This window comes from Aristolochia californica, unplaced genomic scaffold (assembly GCF_029961685.1).
Source record: "Aristolochia californica isolate CCGP_79_NKW_82.1479 unplaced genomic scaffold, dmAriCali1.0.hap1 SCAF_1, whole genome shotgun sequence".
In the NCBI taxonomy this organism is placed as follows: Eukaryota; Viridiplantae; Streptophyta; class Magnoliopsida; order Piperales; family Aristolochiaceae; genus Aristolochia; species Aristolochia californica.
Window position 1 is genome coordinate 57,915,495 of NW_027181770.1, and position 25,788 is coordinate 57,941,282.

General features: G+C 39.6%; 3 protein-coding genes and 1 pseudogene across 3 annotated transcripts; 2 read left to right on the forward strand and 2 right to left on the reverse strand.

Moving 5' to 3' along the window:
- Positions 1–7,620: 7,620 nt before the first annotated feature.
- On the reverse strand, positions 7,621–8,576 carry LOC137949332 (AP2/ERF and B3 domain-containing transcription factor At1g50680-like; annotated as a pseudogene).
- Positions 8,577–14,818: 6,242 nt separating this feature from the next.
- On the reverse strand, positions 14,819–15,223 carry LOC137949357 (uncharacterized). Its single transcript, XM_068795432.1, has one exon. It carries the CDS (start codon positions 15,221–15,223, stop codon positions 14,819–14,821), a length of 405 nt encoding a protein of 134 aa, XP_068651533.1.
- A 7,215-nt stretch (positions 15,224–22,438) lies between these two features.
- Positions 22,439–23,745, forward strand: LOC137949366 (MADS-box protein CMB1-like). The gene is made up of 2 exons (XM_068795442.1): positions 22,439–22,623; positions 23,526–23,745. The coding sequence occupies exons 1-2, from the start codon at positions 22,439–22,441 to the stop codon at positions 23,743–23,745; spliced, it is 405 nt and encodes a 134-aa protein (XP_068651543.1).
- A 174-nt stretch (positions 23,746–23,919) lies between these two features.
- LOC137949375 (uncharacterized) lies at positions 23,920–24,639 on the forward strand. Its single transcript, XM_068795450.1, has one exon. It carries the CDS (start codon positions 23,920–23,922, stop codon positions 24,637–24,639), a length of 720 nt encoding a protein of 239 aa, XP_068651551.1.
- Positions 24,640–25,788: the final 1,149 nt, after the last annotated feature.

The window sequence follows — 25,788 nt, forward strand, 5'->3', positions numbered from 1 at the left end:
CTCGACGATGAAGAAAGGAGGCATATCCTCAGATCGAGTTCGACCTTCTTATAGAGAAACTAGTCAAGGGATTTTTCAGTCGGACCATGGATGAGATATTTGATCAGACATCACTTTGAGGCCTCCAAGATGAGTCATGGACTCTGATACAATTACATGACTGACATTTTTTCTTAAACTTTTTCATCTTTTCCCTTGAATGTCCTGCAAAAACATTTTGATTAATTTATTTTATGTGTGATGCCCATTTTCATGATTTTATTTCAGGAAAAGAAATACTCATTGACTAAATGATATATAGTATCTTTTAACTCCTTTACTCAAATATGAAATCCAAATATCCAATTAGTATAGAAATTTGTAACTAAAAAATCTTATTAGCCAATTTTTATCAAGTAATTACAATATACTTATGTACTTCTAAATTTAATAATTTTTTGTTGATTATCATATATTATCATAAATTTATGGGCAATTTAAATTTAAAAGCTTTTATTTGAAAGGAGGTAAAACTATAAATTATAGTTAAAATCAATCTTATTGTTTTATTATTAATCAAGGGTGTGCACCAAACCCCGACTTTTGGAAAGGATTCATTTATTAGATAAACAGTAAAAGTGGGCTCTGGGAGAGGTTTTGATGATTCATGACAACTCGACGGATTAAATGGCTATTGTATTGGCAATGCATCATTCAAATTTCTGCCCTATCAACTTTTGATGATAGGATAGGGGTCTACCTTGGTTGTGACAGGTGACAGAGAATTAGGGTTCAGTTCCAAATAAGGAGCATGAGAAACGGCTACTATATCCAAGGAAGACAACAATCGATCAAATTACCCAATCCTGACACAAGATTCATTACTAATCAAGGGTATTTACATACCTAAGTATTTAATAGATATAAAAAAATTAATTGAGTTTATAGACATTTTAATAAAGTTATTTTAGGTATTTTTTATTATTTAGTAAATGGTGTTGGTGGATTCCCCCCCCATATAAGGGATTAAAACATCAATTTTATCGTTGAATAGGTTTTATTGAAATAAAATAAAATTAACAGATTTTTGAGATATACAAAATTTATATAGAAGGATGTTTTAAATATTTTCTTTTTCAGTCTTCACAACTAATATGATAAAATTATTTAAGCTATTGTCTTATTCAACTACTGCACAGTCTGTAGTGGTATTAAAGTAATTTTCACTCAAAAGGAACAAAAATGAGGGGACTTTTCCCCTTTCATGTGTGGAAAAGGTTGTTGGCCCTCGACCTTGTTTTTCATCCACAAGAAAAAGGGTTGTGAAAGGAGGGTTGTGGAAAGGTCTCTAATATGAGTGGGTTCCATTGAAAAAGAAAGGGGTGAGGGCCTCCTCCACGACCCTCTTCTTTATGCCAAGTGAAACAAAAAGGAAAAAGGGGATGAAATATACCATCCCCACTTCATGGAAGGGGGGAACTTTCTATGTTAAAAGTCCTCATGTGAGAGGAAGAAATTCTTCCTCCAGTACAAGATAAGAAAGGTGAAAAGGGAGGGAGGCCCCCCACAAAGAGAAGGACAGCCATGAAGGCTGTAATCCTTACCCACCTCTCATCAAATGTTTTACCATCTATTGATGAAAGTAATCACCTTTTGAAAGGTATGCCAATAGTCATGATCATGGTCTAAAATCCTACTACTCTATTGAGGTAATCTAACTGGCCACATATTTCCATTATAAAAAATTATTTTTCAATAAGTATATAATAGATTGAAACAAAAAAAAAAAATTGCTTCTCAAGATAAGCATATGATTATCTTATCCAATTTATTTGACAAGAATAAAGTTGTAGTCCAAGTTAAATGTTTCTCTTGGTTCAGATTAATCGACAACAATGTAGGTAATAGAAGTATATTTCAAGGTTTTTAGGAGATGAAACCTTTGAAATAATATCAAAGAGACTGGGGAGGAGTAATGGTTAGTATAGAGAGCAATAAAAGGGAGTAATTCTAATTAGTTTGGATTGTTGAACTTAGATCACAACATGAATTGATGAAGGTGATGTGAATGTTAGTGGAGAATCCCTAAACCCTAAACCCTTAACCCTAACCCAACCACGATTTTCCATGCAATAAATTGATAACCTAAGCCGATTTAGTAGTTATTCGTTGGAATTGAATCAGTGATAACTAAACATGTACAAGCAAAATTCACCTAAAATTTTATTTTTATTTCAAGTAAATCTCTCCAAATTTTCCTATACTAAAAACTCCCATAACGATCTTGAAGGACTACCAAACTCAATACTCCTCCGGAATACCGACCCGTCATTAACGGTAAAACCATGACTCTTTAAACACGCCACGTAAGCATATATTTAAGGAGGACCACTGTAAGCTGAACCAGCTGGCCAATAGGCGACCGACACGTTCCAAACTGCTTTTGGAAAATAATCCCCAGAAAGTGGTATACGGCTATCGCGCCTCCCTTCCTTTCTGAAGACAGCGACAGGTGGAGCACATATTTGTCAACTAGAACCGGAACCACCCTCGATGTTTGATTTAATTACAAATAAACCATTTTCTTAATACGTGAGCGGTTCTGACTGTACCGCTCTGACTCGGCTTTCATTTCCAGCGCTTCCCATGCTTATGCTCGCGGGCCCCAGTGTACATGACAGGTGGATAATTAAATGAGATTAGGATAATTAACGTTAACGATCACCAGTTTCTTCTGGTTGCTGGTTGCTGGTTGCTGGTTGCTGGTTGCTTACTCCTGTACAATCGAAAGCGCAAAAGATATATCACCGACTTTGGACCCCGATTCGCCATTGCTGGAATACATCAAGTCATGTCCGAGCACCGCAGTTACTTTTCACTGGATCTGTTTCAGACTTTTTGAGTTGCGACGAGGAAAAATCCCATCTCTGCTTCTTCGCCGCGGAATAGCAGAGACGACGTACCTGTCGCTGACGAGAGGCGAAGGAGGTGATGGGACCTGGTTGAGTGGAAAGGACGTAGGAATCACGGCGACGGCGACCGATGGTTTGTTCCCCGGAGAGCACTGCGGCTGCCCCTCACCCTGCATGTCAGCTCCTGAATGGTGGTGGCTCCCGTGAAGAATGTTGAAGCCCATGGCCGATGGCCTTCCATTTCCTTATCGGCTTTTAGAATAAAGTGACAGTATAGGGAAGTTTTATTGGGTGACACGTATCTGAACCGGGTACAACTTTTTGGATACTCGAAATCTGATACAAGATTTCATTCAGATTGTACTATAGAACTTTGATCTGGCCTTTTCATAATGGTAATACAAACACCTAGAGGCTCATACTAGGTGACACAGACACACTACGTGTCAGCTATGTGGACATCCCCGTCTCATTCATTTGGGTCCCTACACTTACAAGCTTGATTCAGGGACTGGCGAGCTTTCAAACCCATTAGTCTCTTTAGTTTTTCATTAGATAAATTTGACCCTTGGGAAGGCCTGAGAGATGGGGAGGAAGCCACCCCTCCACCTTTTGTTTATCTTCCGAGCTACGAGCCTTTCTTGTCGATGTTCGATAGGGTAGGGGCACCTCCCAATGCCAACCCAAATGGGTGTAGGACAACCTCTTTCCTTAGGATACTCACCTCTTCCCAAAACGAGATGGGCTCCTCCCTTAAAAAAGTGAGGGGTCGATGCAGTGGAGAACCGGAGAGCCTCCCTTTTACCCCCTTATTTATGAGGAAGAAAATAGGAAAGTCTCCTTTGTTTTTCCCTTACCATTATAAGAGAAAAAAAAAAAAGTGATGATTTGAAGATACTCTAAGTCCAAAAAAGATTAAATGGGTCCCCAATTGCAAATCCCATCATTTCCTAGGGTATCTAACTTAGGCAAATGGGCACTCAGATAGGCTAGGCATGGGTGGGTCATTCAACTCCAGGACGGGGTAAATTTAGATCCATGCATTGTGCATTAAATATTTGATAGGCCCAACTTGTACTGCTCTGCCCTGGAGTTGGACCTTTTAAATGGGTAGAGGAAGCATAACGGTCTAAAGTAGAGGCAGATTAAATAAAAATAGTGATTATTATGGCCTATTATTATTTATTTAGTATTTAAATAACCAACATTTAGTTTTCCCTTAGATGTTGGGATAGTGGGACTGTGGTATAGGGTAACCACCCAGCACTTATAACCCATAATATGGTTTTTTCTAGAAAATGAATGTCAACAAAATTTCACAAAGAAAAAAATGATATTTGTTCTAACAAAAAAGTCAGTGATATCTCTATCAATTGCATGGATTAAAGCCTTGGATAGATTAGACAGAGATTTTTCAATTCTTTTTTACAATTTTGTGTTTATATTTTCTCACAATTGGAACGTGATTGCAATGGCCGGAGGTATGTGTTATTAGGCTTCCGTTTTTAGTTTATTGAAATTCTTGATAAAATTGCTAACAATTGAGTATGTCTTAGAAATGTACCCATACCCATGCCACAATGCATCAAAATGAGGATTAGTGTAGCTTATAGTGAATATAATTTCTTAACTTTCTAAGCATTAGGGTCTTATCATTCAAATCGAACGAAATGAAATAACCACAAGATTGCAAACCAAGAATATATTCCTCTTCAAATTGAAGTTTAACAAAGAGGCAAGCATATATGTTTTTTTAAGTTACTCTACAAAACTCAAATTCAATTGTGCAAAGAAGGAACCACAACATCATTAAAACATACAACCCTAGTGGTCTACTTGAATCAGGTGATGTCAACATGAAAGCTAGAAAACGAGTTTTATCCCAGCCCGAGGGTAACGGTGAGTGAAACAATAGTCCATTTTGGTGGCATATGCCATTGCTAGATGTGGGGCTCGACATTGCACTAATTTTGGTCGATATTTGCAGTGTATTGAAAGACATGTACCACATTTTGAGATAAGTGGTATGTTACGAATATAGTTATGTATCGGAATTTAATACTTTTATATCAACTAATTTGGTGGACATTATTAAGGAATAGTCTCATATGGATGAGAACAAAGATCTTAAGTTTATTAGTCAAGAAACTTGTTATGCTAACTAATAAACTCAAGATTTTTTATCTCACTAATCCATGTGAGACGATACCATGTTAAAGTGGGTAGAACGCTCTGTACCAAAATGACTAGCCATTAGGAAACTTCTTGTATCAACTAATAAACACAATATCTTTGTACTTACTAATGTATGAAGGGTTATCCTTAACACTCCCCCTCATGTGTAAACACATGGATAATTTGGGTGGATGCCAAAATATGAGAACATTACTCTGATACAGCATTAAGGAATAGTCCCATATGGAGTGGTTGTTCTTATACCATGTTAAATTGTGTGAGAGGTTCTATCCCAAAATGACCAACTAACTTAGGAAACTTTTTTTCCCAACTAATAAATTCAAGATCTTATACTCACTAATTCATGTAAGACTATTCTTTGATAGACATTACATGTATCCAAAACCCTAAAATTTTACACTTGTCTCATACGTCTTAACCAAGATGTGATACATAATAGTGATACGCGTTACGTATTGCACTGTACAAGAAATGAACTAGGGAGGGAAGTCACTTTTGGACAAAAAATCCACTTATGGTTTCAAGTTTCAACCCTAGGTATCCGCTCCTCTTTCCATTAACGAAGTAAAAAACAGAAAAACCACAAACAAAGTAACAAATCCTTCATTTTATTTTTATTTTTTTGTTTATGAAATCAGTGCTCTAATAATCTATTCTCTTTCCCATGCTATTTCTGTTCCAGATTTGTTCTCATATTATTGGAAGTAGAGATCACACGATTCAATTATGTTCCACAATCGAAGATTACAAACTTCATTATATTAAGAATGGAAGAAGACAACCCATAACCCATTTCATCCCAAACAACTTTTTCTTATGTGTATTGGAACCATTTTATCACTCGTGGGGCAACCTTTCTTAGGTTATACCTCACCAAACCTAAACCCCAAGTTCTTAGTGCATAAAACTAGCTAATGCTAAGACTGGGGAAACCAGAGTACCGAGTTTTACATTTTTAATGGCACGGGAAATCACATCGAAAATTTCGATGGGGGTTAACCTAATTAGGGATTGGAATGGCCCCGGTTATTATCTACTTGTGACTAAAGAACTTATAAGCATTGACACAAGAATGAAAGATTGCTTTATCTACACATTTACTTGTAGAAGATCTTATTTAATCTACCTATTTTAGTGCATTTGCTATTAATATACCATGAAATCATATTTTGTTTGAATTTTGTTGCGAATTGAAGAGGTTCTATTCCCAAATGCAGTGAATTGTCTAATGCTCAGGGTCTGTTTGGAATCAATCCCTAGAAAAGAAAAGAAAAGAAAATTAGAATTTAACCATTATCATTCTAAAAAATAGTTAATAAAAATATGATAATGATTAAATTCTCATTTTTATTAACTATTTTTGGGAATAATAATGGTCAAATTTTTATTGTTTTCTTTTATTTTCCATAGAGTTCCAAACAGACTCGTAAGAACATTACTTAATTTCAACAAAGAGACCCATCATAAAATTCTTGAAAATCTATCCCAATATGCTGAGCTTACCAAACATGATTAAACAAATAAATTGGTTGATTCTATATTTTTTATGTTATATTTATTTTAGTCACTAGAATATATATTTAAAAGTTTTTCTTGAAGGAATAAAAAATTTGACACTAAAAATACTAAACTCAAAAAAAAGAGAAAAATGATAAAATATATTTTAAATATCTCTGATTAAAATATTTATTAAATATAAGTATGTGTAAAATTAAAATATACTTTCATTTGTCTGTATATAAGTTGGCACTCAAGTCCCGGTCACGTGACTTTCAGGAAATACCAATAGTTCCGGCGCGCAGTCTAGCGGCAGACACGTAGCAGATTAGGGACCCGTGTGGATTGGAATGGCGCGCAGTCCGGAGGATTTAATGTCCGAAGGGGGGAGGAATAAGAGTAACGGGAGGCCAAGCGTCCTCGGTTCTTGGAACATTGTACTTGGGACCATGTTACATATACGACATACTAAAATATTTTTTACTGATGCAATAGAGACTTTGACAAAATATTTTTTTGCAATCATGAAAGAGGGAAAGGATTCCAAAATCAAATCCAGCTGACGTTGGTTATACCCAATTTTTTAAAATCATTTTATTTATAAAATCACCGTTATCTTCATTTTATCATTAAAATTTGATAAAAATTATAAACTGAATTCAACATCAATCATGAATGCATGGGATACGAAAAATAAATGCCTAATGAGGATTCCAGTTTTAGATTCCATGCTTTGCCCATTGCATTTATTACATATTTTGGCCTTATACATAATGAGCTACCTTGTTTTTATTTCTAAGTTCATTTTATTTTATTTGCCCAAATATGTAAGTCCGTGTCCTACATACACCTGATGGTCTTGTGTTACAACTGTCAAATCCAGGACTCTTCCCATCTATGTTTGTCATGTATTTATGAAGAAACTAAGATAGCTAAATTAATTCTAGAAGCCTTTGATATTTCGGCAACACCCAAGGAAAGAAAAGAAAAACTTTAGAAGCTCTTTGGATCATGACCACCAATGGACCCAAGACCTCTAGCCTATCATTACCCCGAATAATCTCAGACATTTCTTATTTACCAACGGCTGCCGGACTATTTGTTGGACGTCCTCATCCTCTTCTCCTTTTTCATTATCCTCATCTTCAGACCTACTCGTATACTGTTTCCCTAACGCTAGCTCCAGTTCTGCCATCTTTTCATGATTGAAGACCCCAACTGTATTTACATTGGTTTCATTGTTGTAGCTTACGTCAATCATCCAGGATCTATCCACCCTCTCTAACCCTTTCCTGTATTCGCAATTATAGAATGTAACTATGTCCTTGGCTTTCAATTCCTTCTCCCTCACAAACCTGTTCCATCCCCTTGTAAACACGTAGCTCTAGTTACTCTTCCAATAACAATACCTAAACTTTCACAACCTCAGATACTTATCGAAGAGGACCAATTGAATGTCTTCCGTCTCCTCGCCTTCTTCTGTCTCCGAGACGGGAGGGAAGAACTTAACTGCATGTTTCTTCGGAATTACTAGTCGATTTAGCTTCCCGACGTCGCTCGGCGTCAGCTCCTTCAGAAATAGCTCCTGGCATATAACTCCTCCTTCGTTGGCGGGACTACTTCCATTTGCAATATTAAACCCGGCGCCTATGTTAGCAGCCGTCTTTGAGTTTTGGGTGGTTCGGATGTATTCAATAAACTTAGACTCATAGGACTCATAGGACCCTTCCTTGATCCTGCTCAACACATCCTCAGTGATGAAGAGGTTTTGATACGCGTACTCTCGATCGGAATGGGTTGTCCATGGGAAGTTGCGGTGGTAGGCGCCGCTCCGGAGCTTGATGGCGGAACTGTCGTACTCGCCATACCCTTGAATCGGGATGGAGCAATCCCACTCTCGTGTCTATAGCGTTTATATGGCCGATGAGTATTAGTGGACTCAGAACTATCAGCAGCTCCGTGTTTTAGTTGATGCGGAATTGCAGCTAACATCTGGTCGTCCCTTGAAAACCTGTGAAGAATAAAGCAGTCGTGAGTCGTGACCTTGTAAACATGTAAAAACATAAAAGAAGATACAATGACAGTCCGAGCTGGTCTGTCATCTCTGCCATGAATGACAGTCTTGTTGGCGTTTCCGAAGAAAACAATCTACTCTGAGCCTTTGCCGAGCTTTGTTTCCGGTTTCCGGTTTTGCTCACTGGAAGAAAAAAAAAGAAGGACAGGTGCTGTTATTACCCGTCGCCATTGTTCCTCTGTTCGGCCGCGGGTAAGAAGTTTCCGCCGAGAGTCCACCGCTCTTCGGGCAAGAAGGCTCTGTTATCCCGTTGCCGTTGTCGGAGAAAAAAAACTGGGCCTTTCATGCCGAGCTGGGTGGAATTATCTCTCCACCGTGTTGTTGCAGTTCCTGAAAGCAACAAGGTCGGGATCAAAGTCCATCAATGCTGCTGTCCCACGCTGTTCGTGGAAGAAGAGATACTGCCGAGATTACGTTCTGCATACATTTTTCTGTTGTCCGAAGCTGTTCGGCGCCGTGAGGAAGACGAAGGTATTCCGAGCTGTTCGGCGCCGTGGGGAAGAAGGAGACGTTTTCCCGATTCTTGCAGATGATATTGGGAAAGAGTTTAGAATCGAAAGATGAAAAAAAATTCCTACGGCCAAGTCCTTCAGCCGCGTGAAGAAGAAGACACTGTTTAAAAATTAAACGTTTCCTAACTTAGGAAACGTATTAAAGCCAGGTTCAGCGCATGCGGAGCAACCCGGATCTCTGTTTACGCACTGTTCGGCCGAAAGGAAGACGAATTGCCGTGATTGCCGTCCGAGATCTCTCCCCACTGTCCTGCTCTGATTAAGAAGCTTGTATTGCTGACGGAAAGTTTCCTTTTCAGCTGGCGGGAGTTATCATCGGGGCCGGAAAGTTTCCCTGGTTTTTCCGCTTTGTTCGGCGCCGAAGCGAGGAAGGAGACGACTGCCAATTTCATTAGGAAACATGATTGATTAAAGGTGGGCCAAGCCAATTCAGCGCGCCCGAGTCATCCAACCGACCGCGTCAACTCGGACAAACTCGGTCCGGGTCAGCTTCACTCGGGACCCTTATTTTCTGCATCGGTAAACGTGCACAAGATTCCGGCGCGTAATTTTTTTCTCTAGCTCGGTTATTAATTTCAACATATCATAAATAAAATATTTCTACCTATCTATCATTTGAGATGAACATCAATCAGAAGGGAAGTGTTAACGCGTTGGGACAAAACCTTCTTCTTCTGTAAGTTGATATACTCTACTTTAAGAAGGCCTCTCTGTAACAAAAAAAAAAAAAGACTTTAATCTTCAAATAATGATTTAAGATTTGCTAGCTTATAGACTAGCAATGGAGCTTTCCCTTCCAATCAAATGGTGAAGGCAAATAAGATTCATCTCCCAAATAAGTATGAGAAAGTAGAAGTTTTCCACAAAATTACAAAAGATCCATTACCATTCTGGTTCGCACTCGTTCGACTCCAACCTTCAGTTGGCTCTCTAGTTGTTTAAGCTCTCTCATGCCCAAGGATGATAAGTCTTCTCCTAACAAATTACTACAGCAAGAAGAATGTCAAGTTCCAGAAAGGAGTAATCAGTCTCCTACCAGGTGTAATGGAAATGTCAGGATGCTTATTTAATCTTTTCCTCCAAAGATTGCATTGACTTTCGTAAGTTGTTCAACTCGGCCATCCAAAACTGATTCAGGTAGGGAACGGAGGATCATAAACACAGTCGAAGTGGGGTGAAAATTGTTAGAAAACCGTAGTAAATCCTAATGCAGAATTTACAACATGCCAGAAAATTAGGATTGAATACATACCTGAATCCATTCCTGAAATTTCGTATTTCTGTTGCAGAATCTCTTTGACGAAGGATAAGAACAGATGATTGGTGTTGTGGTTTTCCTCAACTAAATCTCCTTATTCCTCAATAGGACTTTCGTCTCTCTTCCAAATGGGGAGAAGGGAAATGTATCTGATTTAGTATATTGGGGACCATAACCATTTTGTGTCTCCTTATATAAGGTTCCCATAATTCCCTATGGTATTTACTTAATTGGCCTATATTCATGTCCCATTCCTTAATGGGCTTAATAAAATTAGATCACTTTATTTCAGCCCATTCCATTAATGATAGAAAATATAATTGCATAATAAATATGTTACCCAAATTAGAATAGGAAATGTGAATTTCCTAACAATCTCCCACTTGGGTTACATATCATTCCTGAAACAATTATATCACGAATTTTTGAAGCGTGCATCTGTATACTATTAATAACGGAATCATCTTATATATTAATAATGGAACCACTGCGACTTTCATCACATTACAATCGTGACTAAACCACGATGATCACCATACTAATACACTCAATGACATAGATCAAATATGGATGAGTAACATGGAAATTATATGCAATGTGATGTCAGACATGCCTATTTCCAACTGGTCCTTCTTTAGTCTTTACTGAGATCTTTCCAAAGTTCTTAATGCAATGTGAACATTGCACATAGAAAAACACAAGCAAGTTCATAAATAAAATAATAAACAATCAATTTTATTAAAAAATCGAAGAACTCAATGTCTAAAGCAAACATATAGTACAAAAATTACTCCCACTAAACCAAAATATCCTCATAAATAACGCCCATATGAGCAGTGTGCTGATGAAAGACTTTAGGCGGTAAACCCTTGGTTAATGTGTCTGCTTGCATAGAATCCGTCCCTATATGTTCTATAGAAATCTGTTTATCCTGAATTCTCTCCTTAATAACTAGAAACTTGATGTCAATAAACTTCGATTTTGTCGAGCTCCTATTGTTGTTAGAATAAAATACCACCGAGTTAAAGTCACAATAAATCTTTAATGGCCTGTCAATGTCATCTACCACTCACAACCCAGTGACAAAGTTTCACAACCGTATTTCGTGGTTGGATGCCTCAAAACAAGCAATGAACTCCGCAACTATGGTTGAAGAAGCTATGAGAGTCTGCTTAGCAGACTTCCATGAGATAGCTCCTTCACCTAACATAAAGATGTAGCTTGATGTGGAGTGTCTGCAATCTTGGTATTCGACAAAGTCGGAGTCAAAGAACCCAATGATCTCTAAACTATCTGATCTCCGATAAGTAAGCATGTAGTCTTTTGTTCTCCTCAAATAACGCATCAAGCATTTGGCTGCCTTCCAATGTTGCATACCCAAATTACTCAAACACCTACCCAGAATTCCTACTATAAATACTATGTCCGGACGAGTACAAACTTGAGCGTACATTAAACTCCCTACTACTGATGCATAGGGAGTTTTTTGCATCTCTGTTCTTTCGAGATCATTTTTAGTGCACTGTTTGAGACTAAACTTGTCTCCTTTAGCAACGGGTGTGTCTCCTAGTTTACTATCTTTCATGCTGAATCTGCTCAACACCTTATCAATATAGCTCTTTTGTGACAACCTAAGGATACTTTGAGAACGATCTCTAAGTATTTTTATACCTAATACAAAAGAGGCATCACCAAGATCTTTCATCTCAAATTTCTTTGTCAGAAATTTGTTGGTTTCGTGCAGTAAGCCTATATCGCTACTAGCGAGCAAAATATCATCGACATATAATATCAGGAAGATGTATTTACTCCCATTGAACTTATGATATACACGGTCATCAACAACATTCGCCTCAAAACCGTATGAGGTTATGACTTGACGGAACTTGTGATACCATTGACAGGAAGCCTGTTTGAGACCATAGATGGATTTCTTCAATTTACATACCATAGACTTTGGATCACCAGATACAAAGTTTTCTGGTTGTACCATATAAATCGTCTCATCATTGTCTCCATTGAGAAACACAGTTTTGACATCCATCTAATGTAGCTCTAGATCTAAATGAGCCACTAGTGCCATTATTGTTCTAAAAGAGTCTTTCAAAGATACCAGAGAGAAAGTTTCTTTATAGTCTATGTCTTCCCTTTGAGTAAAGCCTTTAGTAACTAGACAGGCCTTATATCTCTCGACATTGCCCTTTGAATCCCTCTTGGTTTTAAATATCCATTTACAACCAATGGGCTTCGCACCTTTAGGCAACTCAATGAGATCCCAAACGTCATTGTCATTCATAGACTTTATCTCATCCTTTATGGCATCAATCCACTTTTGAGAGTCAGAACTGCATAAGGCTTGACATAAGTTAATCGGATCAACTTCTGTCAATCCGACGCCATCCTCATGTTCTTAGAGAAATATGATATAATCATCTGGAATCGCATTTCTCCTCTCCCTAGTGGATCTCCTTAATTGCACTTCTTGAGGTTGTTGAGCTTGTTCTAAAGATGGTGCAAGAGGAAGAATCTCATTGTTGTCTTGATCTGGAATAATGTCAGGAATAGGAGCCTGAACATTGTCTTCTAGTGTCTAAATTGTATCTTGAACAACAATAGGTATGGAGACCTGATCACTGTCAATAACAGATTCTTCTTCAAAGACAACATTCCTTATGTTTTTTTTCCCTCCAAACTCAATATCCTCAAGGAATCTCACATTTCTCGTTTCAAAGAAGGATCTTGATGTGGGATTGTAAAACTTATAACCCCGAGAATGTTCAGTGTAACCAACGAAATAACAGTTAACCGTCCTTGAGTTCAGTTTTCTTTCATGTGTCCTATAAGGTCGCGCCTCAGCTGGACAACCCCAAATGTGCAAGTGCCTAATGCTAGGCTTCTTTCTTGTCCAAAGCTCATAGGGGGTTTTGGCAACTGCTTTGCTCTGTACCCTGTTAAGGATGTACAATGCGGTCTTGAGAGCTTCTCCCCAAAGTGACTCTGGCAAAGAGGAATGACTGATCATACTCCTTACCATATCCTTAAGAGTTCAGTTTTGTCACTCTGCAACACTGTTCATGCTAGGTGTGCCCGGCATGGTGTATTACGGAACAATTCCACACTCCTTGAAGAAAATCGCGAAGGGTCCTGGACGTTGTTCTCCTGATCCATCATACCGTCTGTAGTATTCACCACCACATTCGAATTTGACAGCCTTGATTTTCTTTCCAAGTTGAAGTTCAACTTCAGCTCTGAAAGACTTGAAGACGTCCAGGGATTGTGACTTCTCATGTATTAAATATAGGTAACCGAATCTAGTGTAATCGTCTATGAACGTAATGAAGTATTGTTGGCTATGCCATGAAGCTATAGGGAATGGACCACAGATATCTGTATATATAAGTTATAAGACATCTTTAGCTCTTTCGACACCTAATTTTATAACGTTTGTTTGTTTCCCCTTGATGCACTCAACACGATCTTGGAAGTTTATAGTATCTAGGGGTTCAATAATTCCATCTGACCCAAGCCTTTGAATTCTCTGTTTAAAGATGTGTCCTAAACGTTTGTGCCATAATGTGGTGGAATGCGCACTGAATTTTCACTTCGTACCACGTGAACTTATTTACAATATTCCTCTATAGGAACTAACAACATCAAACATATATAGATTATCAATTAAGGGACCAGAACCAACAAAATTTGAATTTCGGTAGAGACTAACTTTATTATTTCCAAAAGAACTAGAAAAATTTGATTTGTCCAAAATGAAAATAGAAGTTAAATTCCGCCTATAAGACGATGCAACAAATGTCTCAAATAAATCCAAATAAAATCTAGTGTTTAATTGTAATCTGAAAGTTCATATAGCCTCTATTGCAACTTTTTTTCGTCACCTACAAAGATGAATTTTTCAGTATCACTTGGCAATCGGCACCACAGGTAACCCTGCAAAGACATACTAATGTGAGTGGTAGCACCAGAATCCACCCACCAAGTGTTTTTAGGTACAAAAGCTAAATTAACTTCAGAACAAACTAAAGTTAAAGGCATACCCTTCTTTACACGCCAGGCGGCGTACTTGGGACAATCCTTCTTCATATGACCCGATTTCTTGCAAAAGTAGCAGGTAAACTCCTCAACTTGCTTCTTCTGTTTCTTAGTTTGAGAAGATCCTACCGCAGTATCCTTACCTCTCTTCTTCTTCTTGTACTGAGAGGTTGAGGCCAAGTGAGCACTTTCATTCTTATCCCGTTGTTGCCTCTCTTCCTCTTGCACACAATGAGATATAAGCTCATTTAGTGACCATTTGTCCTTCTGAGTGTTATAACTCACTTTGAATTGGCCAAAGTGTGCAGGAAGAGATATCAGAACCAAGTGCATGAGCAAGTCCTCAGGCAGCTAACTTAAGTGACTTGAGTTTTGATGCGAGATGAGATATTTCCATGATGTACTCCCAAATATTCCCTTTGCCTTTATTCTTGTTTGAAACGAGTTTAGCCAAAAGGCTACTCGCCTCTGATTTTTCATTCTTGGCAAAATATTGTCCAATTTCTTCTAGAAACTTCTTGGAGCTCTTGTTCTCTGTCATAGAGCCCCGAAACGCCTTCGGAATGGAGCTTTTCATGATCATCAAACACTTGCAGTTAGAGAGCTCCCACTTCTTTAATTTAACCTCATTGAGGTTATCCGGAGTAGAAATGGGTTGCTCTGCTCGAAGTGCAAGATCCAAATCCATACAACTGAGGACAATTTCCACGGTATTTTTCCATGCCTTAAAATTCGTCCCGCTCAACATTGGGAATGCTTATTTGAGCAGTAACATTTCAAGCCGTAGCAACAGAAATTGTATAAAGAACAAAATAAATAAGCATACGCACATTAGCTAGTATGTCATATAAAGAAAAAACAAGACAAGTACCTAATAAATTCCAAAGTGGGGACCCATCTCAAGATACCTAGTACAACATTAATTCCTAGTCTTTGGATAGAGAAATTAATTGTAAGTGGTACTCTTTGTGCAATGATCAAATACTGACAATCAGTTCTGTCAAACAATAACCTTTCTTTAGACCGACTATTGTTCACATAAAAAATCTTTATAATTGTCACACATTTATCATCACATGCACGTTGTTGATTTGGTCAAACTGTGTCTTCCTTTGGGCTGAACACAATTTGCATAAATAACTTCGTACAAACCTCTATGTATTTCTAGTCAAATTATTCTACACTACAAAGGTTACTTTAGCAACATGTAGCTTCAAACAATGTGATTGAAAATACTAAACCAACCGAACAAAATAATTTTTTTTATTCAGTTGCCAAACACTGTGGCACTGCCCCATTGGCGTCGCGGCGTTGGCCTTTATTTCCTTGGAGTTGCAATGAATGTTCTGTAATCTAAGAGATATAAACAAAATATTTATCCAAATGTAACAAACAAATATGAGCAACCTTATTGGGCATATGGACCAAACGCAAAGTTTGCGCGTGGGTTCGAATCCCCACAGGCTCAAAAAATTGATTTTTTTAAATAGAATCGAGGCAACTCCATCAAGCTGACTCAGCCCGAGTCGACCCCGATCTTTAGCAACCGGTCCGAGTTGACTTACCCAAATCGATTTCGTTAGGTAAATCAAACAAAACCAGAGTTTTTTTTTTATTGCGACACTACAGTTTGTCTAACGGACACTGTAGCGCTCTCAACGGTTGTTGCGGTTGCCCAACGGATATGGCAGTGCGCCCTTTGCTGTGAACGGGCACGACAGTTGCTCAACGGACACACGCCCACTGCGAGGAACAGACATTGCAATTGCCCAACGGGCATGGCAGTGCCCCCGGTGGAGTGAACGGGCGCTGTTGTCGCCCAAGGGCCACAACAACGCTCCTGACGTGCACTACTGTCGCCAAACGGCCATGCCAGTGCTCCCGACGGGCGCTGCTGGCCCCCAAGGGCCACGGTAGTGCTCCTAACGGGCGATGTTGTCGCCCAAGGGCCACAACAGCGCTCCTGACGGGCACTGCTATCGCCCAACAGCCACGATAGTGCTCCCGACAGCGTTGCTGTCACCAAAGGTGCCTCCGATGCCCCTCCCCTGTTCTCTCGCCAAACATCGCTGCTACAACACGGGTTTTGTTTTTTCCGTCATTCCTTTCCCCTTCCGACGACATAAAAGTGATGGGACGATGGAAAAAACGCTGCCCAACGGACAATGTTTCCCCCAACGGGCGGTGTAGCGTGCCATGTCTTCCTCCGTGGCCTCACCCCCTTTTCCGCTGGACAGCGCTGCAGCCATGCACAGAGAGAGGGGGGGGGGGGGGGGGGGGGGGGGGGGGGGGGTCAGTCGTCACTACAGCATTTCCTAGCGGACGCTGCAGCGCGAGCCACGAACGTCGGACGTCGGCCTCCGTCTTTCGACGACGACGATGACCGACGCACAACCCCGAGATGAATTCCGTGGAGAAATTAAACTTTTCTTCTCGTATCACTCTCCATGGAATTAATCCAGAAATCCTAATAATCTAACAGGACTGCTCTGATACAACTTGTTAAAAAACCTTAGTAAATCCTAATCCAGAATTTACAACATGCCAGAAAATTAGGATTGAATACATACCTGAATCCATTCCTTAAATTTCGTCTTTCTGTTGTGGAATCTCTTTGACAAAGGATAAGAACGGATGATTGGTGTTGTGGTCTTCATCAACTAAATCTCCTTATTCCTCGATGGGACTTTCGTCTCTCTTCTAAATGGGGAGAAAGGAAATGTGTGTGATTTAGTATATTGGGGACTATAACCATTTTGTGTTTCTTTATATAGGGTTCCCATATTTATGGCCCATTCCTTAATGGGTTTAACAAAATTAGATCATCTAATTTCATCCCATTCCATTAATGATAGAAAATATAATTACATAATAAATATGTTACGCAAATTAAAATAAAAAATGTGAATTTCCTAACAAAAAATAATGATATTGTCTACTTCAAATTACAATCATAAGAGATATATTTCCAAGTGATCTATAACCATGAAATTTCCTGAAACACGCGTAAATGGAAGACTGAAACAAAAGCTGATCATTTCAGGAAGGATCCACATAAATGGATGAGCTTGATTGCTGTCCGATACGCTTTACAGGAAACCTGGGTATCCGGATCATGCTTATGAATTCAAAAAGGATAGAGGTAAGCGCAAAGTCAGGGCAAAAGGACTACCTCAACTGTTCTGGAATGCTGAGTATAGAGATGCGGAATACCAACAGCGTCTCTGTGTCTCTAGATGGTGCTATGAATGCTAAAGAAAAGCAATACGATAATCAAAAGATTGAAAAAAAGGAAACAAAAGAAATAGAATTTCTGTGTAAACCCAGAAAGGCAAGAGAGCAGCAAATGCAATTGGAGCATTCGAGAGCCCGATTTGCTGCCCGAAGACTTGAACAACGATAGCTCTTGCACTGTTGAAAGCTTTCCGGCTGTCTTTTCCCTGCCACTTTCTGATGTAGTAATTTGAGGTCTGGAAAGGGCATGAACAGGAAGAAAAAGAAAAAGACAAAGACAATTTACCGAGGAAAAAGAGCAAAGACCCGTCCTGTCTACTCGAGGAGTGCCATTTCACGTACGCAGAAACAAAAGAACAAACCACAGAAAGAAGGAAGAGAGACTCCGATTTTGTATCTGAGAGTCGGAGAATTGCGTAGAAAGAGAGCGTACGTACTCAATTAAAGTTATGGGCAATTTAAATTTAAAAGCTTTTATTTAAAAGGAGGTAAAACTATAAATGATAGTTAAAATCAATCTTATTGTTTTATTATTAGTCAAGGGTGTGCACCAAACCCCAACTTTTGGGAGGGATTCTTTTATTAGATAAACGGTAAACGTGGGCTCTGGGAGAGGTTTTATGATAACTCGACAGATTGAATAGGTTTTATTGAAATAAAATAAAATTAACAGATTTTTGAGATATACAAAATTTATATAGAGGGATGTTTTAAATATTTTCTTTTTCAGTCTTCACAACTAATATGATAAAATTATTTAAGCTATTGTCTTATTCAACTACTGCACAGTCTATAGTGGTATTAAAGTAATTTTCACTCAAAAGGAACAAAAGCGAGGGGAGTTTTCCCCTTTCATGTGTGGAAAAGGTTGGCCCACGGCCTTGTTAATTATCCACAAGAAAAAAAGGGTTGTCAAGGGGTCTAAGAGGGTCGTGGAAAGGTCTCTAATATGAAAAAGAAAGGGGTGAGGGCCTCCTCCACGACCCTCGTCCTTATGCCAAGTGAAATAAAAAGGAAAAAGGGGATGAAATATGCCATCCCCCACTTCATTCCTTGCATGGAAGGGGGGGTACTTTCTATGTTAAAAGTGCCCATGTGAGAGGAAGAAATTCTTCCTCCAGTACAAGATAAGAAAGGTGATAAGGGAGAGAGGTTCAACCCGGCCCCCATCTTTTTCTCGCAAAGAGAAGGACAGCCCAGTGGAGGCTGTAATCCTTACCCACCTCTCATCAAATGTTTTACCATCTATTGATGAGAGTAATCACCTTTTGAAAGGTATGCCGATAGTCATGATCATCGTATACTTTAATCTAATATCTAAATTGAAATAATAATGCATAAAACAATGTAGGTAATAGAAGTATATTTCGGGGTTTGTAGGAAATGAAACCTTCCAAATAATATCAAAGAGACTGGGGAGGAGTAATGGTTAGTACAGAGAGCAATAAAAGGGAGTAATTCTAATTAGTTTGGATTGTTGAACTTAGATCACAACATGAGTTGATGAAGGTGATGTGAATGTTAGTGGAGAATCATAGCAATAGAAGATGACAAGAAATAAAGGGCCATTGCCTAGCCCAACCCCCATTTTCCATGCAATAATTGATAACCTAAGCCGAGTAAGGACTAATAAACTTGATACTCCTCCGGAACACCGACCCGTCATTAACGGTAAAACTGCTCGTTCGCGGCTTCGAGCCCATGAATATATTTATGGAGGACCACTGTGAGTTGAACCAGCTGGTCAATAGGCGATCGGCACGTTCCAAACTGCTTTGGGAAAATAATCCCCAAAAAGTGGTATACGGCTATCGCGCCTCCCGACCTTTCTCAAGACAGCGACAGTTGAGTAACATATTTGTCAACTAGAACCGGAACCACCCTCGATGTTTGATTTAATTACAAATAAACCATTTCGTAGTACGTGAGCGGTTCTGTGTATTGTTCTGACTCCGCTTTCGTTTCCAGCGCTTCACCTACTCATCTCGCGGGCCCCAGTGTACATGACAGGTGGATAATTAAATGAGATTAGGATAATTAACGTTAACGACCACCAGTTTCTTCTGGTTGCTGGTTGCTTACTCCTGTACAAGCGAAAGCGCAAAAGATATATCACCAACTTTGGACCCCGATTCGCTCATTGCTGGAATACATCAAGTCATGTCCGAGCTCCGCAGTTACTTTTCACTGGATCAGTTTCAGACTTTTTGAGTTGCGACGAGGAAAAATCCCATCTCTGCTTCTTCGCCGCGGAACAGCAGAGACGACGTACCTGTCGATGAGGAGAGGCGAGGGAGGTGATGGGACCGATAGTTTGTTCCCCGGAGAGCACTGCGGCTGGCCTCACCCCTGCATGTTAGTTCCTGGATGGTGGTGGCTCCCGTGAAGAATGTTGAAGCCCAATTCCATTTCCTTATCTGCTTTTAGAATAACGTGACAGTGTAGGGAGTTTTATTGGGTGACACGTATCTGAACCGGGTACAACTTTTTGGATACTCAATCTGATACAAGATTTCATTCAGATTATACCATAGAACTTTGATCTGGCCTTTTCATAATGGTAATACTAACACCTAGAGGCTCATACTAGGTGACACAGACACACTACGTGTCAGCTATGTGGACATCCCTGTCTCATTCATTTGGGTCCCTACAGTTACAAGCTTGATTCAGGGACTGGCGAGCTTTCAAACCCATTAGTCTCTTTATTTTTCATTAGATAAATTTGACCCATGGGAAGGCCTGAGAGATAGGGAGGAAGCCACCCCTCCACCTTTTGTTTTTCTTCCGAGCTACGAGCCTTTCTTGTCGATGTTCGATAGGGTAGGGGCACCTCCCAGTGCCAACCCAAATGGGTGTAGGACAAGCTCTTTCCTTAGGATACTCACCTCTTCCCAAAACGAGATGGGCTCCTCCCTTAAAAAAGTGAGGGGTGGATGCAGTGGAGAACCGGAGGGCCTCCCTTTCACCCCCTTCATTACTTGTTTCATTTGGGTCCCTACATTTACAAGCTTTGGCGAGCTTTCAAACCCATTAGTCTCTTTATTTTTCATTAGATAAATTTGTAAAACAGACTTTTAAAAGTAAGAAAATGATATAAAAATTTTATATCCCCTCCCTCTCTGCCTGAGAGATTGGGAGGAATCCACCCCTCTCCCCCCCCCCCACCCTTTGTTTTATTTTTGTCCGAGTCGTTGTTCGATGGGTAGGGGCACCTTCCAATGCCAACCCAAAAAACGAGATGAGCTCCTCCTTTAAGAGTGAGGGGACAGGTGTGAGGGGTGGCTGCAGTGGAGAACTGGAGACCTCTCCTTTGTTTTTCCCTTTAACATTAAAGAGAAAAAAAAACAAGTAATGCTTTCAAGATGCTCTAAGTCGAAAAAAGATTAAATGGGTCCCCAATTGGGAATCACATCATTCCCTAGGGCACTCAGACAGGCAAGCAATGGGTGGGTCATTCAACTCCAGGTCGGGGGGAAATTTAGATCCATGCATTGTGCATAAAATATTTGATAGGCCCAACTTGTACTGCTATGAGCTGGAGTTGGGCTTTTAAATGGGTAGAGGAAACATAACGGTCTAAAGTAGAGACATCATTAAAACGTACAACCCTAGTGGTCTACTTGAATCAGAAGATGTCCTTGAAAGCTAGAAAACGAATCTTATCCCAGCCCAGGGGTAACGGTGAGTGAAACAATGGTTCATTTTGGTGGCATATGCCATGGCTAGATGTGGGGCTCGACATCGCACTAATTTTGGTCGATATTTGAGGTGTATTGAAAGACATGTACCACATTTTGAGATAAGTGGTATGTTACGAATATAGTTATGTATCGGATTTTAATACTTCTATATCAACCAATTCGGTGAACATTATTAAGGAATAATCTAAAATATATGAAAATAAAGATTTTGAGTTTATTAGTAAAAAAACTTATTATGCCAACTAATAAAATTAAGATTTTTTATCTCATTATCTATATAAGACGATACCATGTTAAAGTGGGTCGAAGGTTCTGTACTAAAATGACTAGCCATTAGAAAACCTCTTGTACCAACTAATAAATATAATATTTTTGTACTCACTAATGTACAAGGGGTTATCCTTAATATTCTCTTACATGGATAATTTGGGTAGATATCTAAATATGAGAATATTGCTGTGAGGATACCTAAATATGAGAATATTGATTTGATAGAGTGTTAAGGAATAGTCCATGGTTGTTATTATACCTCAAGTTACGGTCACGTGACTTTCAGGAAATACCAATAGTTCCGGCGCGCAGTTTAGCGGCAGACACGTAGCAGTTTCGGGACCCGTGCGGCGAATGTGAAACTCCACCTTGGTCGGCTGCTGCTCCGCGTCTTCCTCCAGTATACATTCCTTGGTAGACTGCTCTGCCCATTTTCTTACGTCTTATCCTTTGATAATAATGATTGAGTTAATGTCCGAAAGGGGGAGGAATAGGAGTAACGGGAGGCCAAGCTGCCTCGGTAAAAGAAAAAATAAAAGAAAAACCAAAGGCGAAAGTCCACTGAAGCCTTCCAGATCCTCAAACAACTATAAATACCCAACCAAACACTCACATCCAGAGCTCTCTGTCTTTTCTCTCTGGAGGCTGATCGGCTTTCTTTCCAATTTTCCATCTTTCGCTCTGATTCGAAATTTGGTCGTTTCTTTCCCGATCGGTTTTGGAAGTTTTTTCTTTTTCCGTTTGGAGGTGACGAGATGGGGAGGGGTAAGGTGGAACTGAAGCGGATCGAGAACAAGATCAACAGGCAGGTCACGTTTGCCAAACGGAGGAACGGGCTTTTGAAGAAGGCCTACGAGCTGTCGGTGCTGTGCGATGCGGAGGTGGCTCTCATCGTCTTCTCTAATAGAGGGAAGCTCTATGAGTTTTGCAGCAGCTCTAGGTAACGCAAGAAATTTTACTTTCTTTTCTGTTTTATGCCTGCTTTCTGCGCCGTTTTTACCTCTCTCTTTTTTTCTTTTTTTCTTGTATGATCTCTTGCAAAAACGAGTTCATTTTGAACTTTTTCCTCCCTTCGTTAGTAAGGCGTTTAAAGAGTTTTATATCTCTCAAGTAGTGGCCGGTTTCGTGATTGCTGTCTTCATGTTTATTTGAGCCTTTTTCGGAAGGTTACTTCTGGCTAATTGCACTCCTTTTCCTAGATCCTTCTGGAACAAGATCAGTGGATAAAACAGTTCGATTTTCAGGCCATTTTTGTTTCAGTCATCGACGTCAAAAGAGGAAAAAATCATAAAAATGGAGAAACCGAAATGAAAAAGTCTTCAGTGTGATGTTTAAGCGGCGATTTGTTGAGTACGTTTTCTCTGATCAATCTGACATGACCGCTGCTTGGACGGAGCTGTATTTTTTGTCATAAGTTTCAGCCTCTTCATACAAGTATCCTTTCCTAGTATCGTCTGTTTCGCAGATTGTGTCAATCTTTGATGACAATAAGGAAAAAAGGAAAACTGCGAAGCGATCATTTCACCTCAAGTATGGCGTCACCTTTGCATTTCGATCGTCTCTCCCTTGTCCGTTTCCTTCTCGAGAACAGGAGTTGATTTCTCGACATTTCACGATTAGACTCAAATTTCTCAAGTGACCTAGTTTTAATGAAACGCTAAAACTCTTTGATTTTTTGTCTTTTTCATGCCTTCTCCGCTGTTTAGGGTTCCAAACTTCCTAATACCGAAGTTTCTTCGGTCCTCCTTTTTTTTTTTTTCTTTCTGGAAAATAATGTTCCATGCCAAGCTTCAGAGGTGGAATATAGTGTTGTCTGAGAGCGTTTAAATTTATGTGAGACAGAGGAGCGTCGGTTAGATTTCCAAGGTCAGGAAATACTTTACGAAGGTTCCGTTGCCAAGATTCCGGCTCAAAAACGTCTCCGGTGGAAGGATTTTCCGGCCGAAGAAAATCCACAAACAGAGACGACAACGTCTCTGTTTTTTCGTCCGCATGCTCGACTCGTCCACCCAGGCATATTAAAGCGCCAAAGTTCCGGACAGACTCGTCCGACCCGGCGTGAACTCGGCCGGTTCAATTCGCTGAGTTGACTCAGCAATACTCTAAAGGCTTGTAGAAACTCATCCGACGTCCGATCGGGGTGATTTTGGAGGTGTTGGATTCGTATCGTCGAAAGCTTTGACATGATAAGGTAGAACCTCTGGAAAAAAAATTCAAAGATTTTTTTTTTTGAAAAATGGCAAATAGTGTGAAATCCTTCCAAGTTCCAATTCTCAAAAATAATATTTATGATAACTGGAGTATCAAGATGAAAACTTTTCTTGGAGTACATGATGTTTGGGACATCGTTGAAAATGGCTTTAGTGAGCCAGAAAAAGAAGATGTTCTTACACAAGAGCAAAAGATATCTTTAAAGGATTTAAGAAAGAGAGACAAGAAAACTTTCTACCTCATCTATCAAGCATTAGATGATGATGGTTTTGAAAAGATTTCGAGTGCAACCTCCGCCAGAGAGGCATGGGAGAAGTTGCAAACCTCTTACAAAGGAGTCGAGAAGGTGAAAAAGGTACGTCTCCAAACACTAAGAGGTGAATTTGAATGCTTACATATGAAATCATACGAATCTATTTTGGATTATTTTTCAAGAGTAGTAATTGTTTCTAAACAATTGAAAAGAAACGATGAAAAACTGGAAGATGTGAGAATAATAGAAAAGATACTATGTTCATTGGATCCCAAATTTGAGCACATTGTCGTGACGATTGAAGAAACAAAGGACTTGGAAGAAATGCCGATAGGGCAACTTCAAGGATCTCTGCAAGCCTATGAAGAAAAGCACAAAAAGAAGCAAGATCTCTCTGAACAACTGTTCAAGTTACAAATCAAAGAAACAAACAAAGAACAAACCTTCTTAAAGGATTTTCGACCAGCTCTGATACCACTGTTGAAAATATAATCGACGCTCCTCTGTCTCACAGAAATTTAAATGCTCTCAGACAACAAGCTCTCTGAACTTTTTGTTCTTTATTTCTGGATTCTAGATTACATAGTTTACGGTCCTATTTATAGACATTGAGATTTAATCGGCACCGAATACACCTCTAATACATGGCATAATCTTTGCCGAACATGTTTACTGGTTTGCCGACTTCCTTGCCAGCGCATTGTGCTTGCCGACATCTTTGCCAGCGCATTGTTCTTGCCGACCTCTCTTGTCGACATCCTTGCCAGCGCATTGTTCATGCTGACCTCTCTTGCCGATGTCCTTGCCAACGCACTGAAAATCTGAAACTTCCTTTTGCTGGGCTTCATAGTTGTGATACAACATATAGCTCCCTCAAAATCTAAAAGTGTAATTCTGTTTTGTTCGCTAAAGGTCTTATCATTAGTTACTCTTCATAGATTATATTTATGCATTTTCTACTTTCAGCGAGCTAGAAAAATATAGTTTTTACCAGTAAACGTGGAAACCCTGAAGTGCTTACATCTGTGTGATTTCCCTTCCATTTTATTTTCTTGAGGTATTTTGTTACTAAGTTTTTCATCACATGCTAAAACACTTCTCATTCCCTGTGCAACTAGAGGTCACTGGTTCTTTGTCCCCGTCCAATGGCAGAGAGCAGTCTTCTGCGTGATTGAGGTTCTGGCTGATATTAGCCAGCCCTCGTTGAGTAGTCATTTCTGTCAAACGCCTAAACAATAGGACTTCCCAGGAGGTCACCCATCCTAGTATTACTCTTGCCCAAACTCACTTAACTTCATAGTCCTGAGTCAGACGCCTAGCCAATACAACCCAAAAGACCGGTCTATTAGGTACGGAAAGCATAACACTTAATTTAGAGCACAAACTCTAACATAACCCAGATGGACCAGATGTGGACGGAACCTAACCCCGGTGAACCGAAACCACCTAGCTCTGACACCCACCGTTCCCGCTCCTTACCGCTCTCTGCGGGATTCGAACGCGGGACGTGGTGCCCAACTCTGATACCATGTCAAATGTTTTAGCCAATAGGACTACCCAGGAGGTCATCCTTCCTAGTATTACTCTCGCCCCAGTTCACTTAACTTTAGAGTTTTGAGTTAGACGCCTAGCCAATACAAC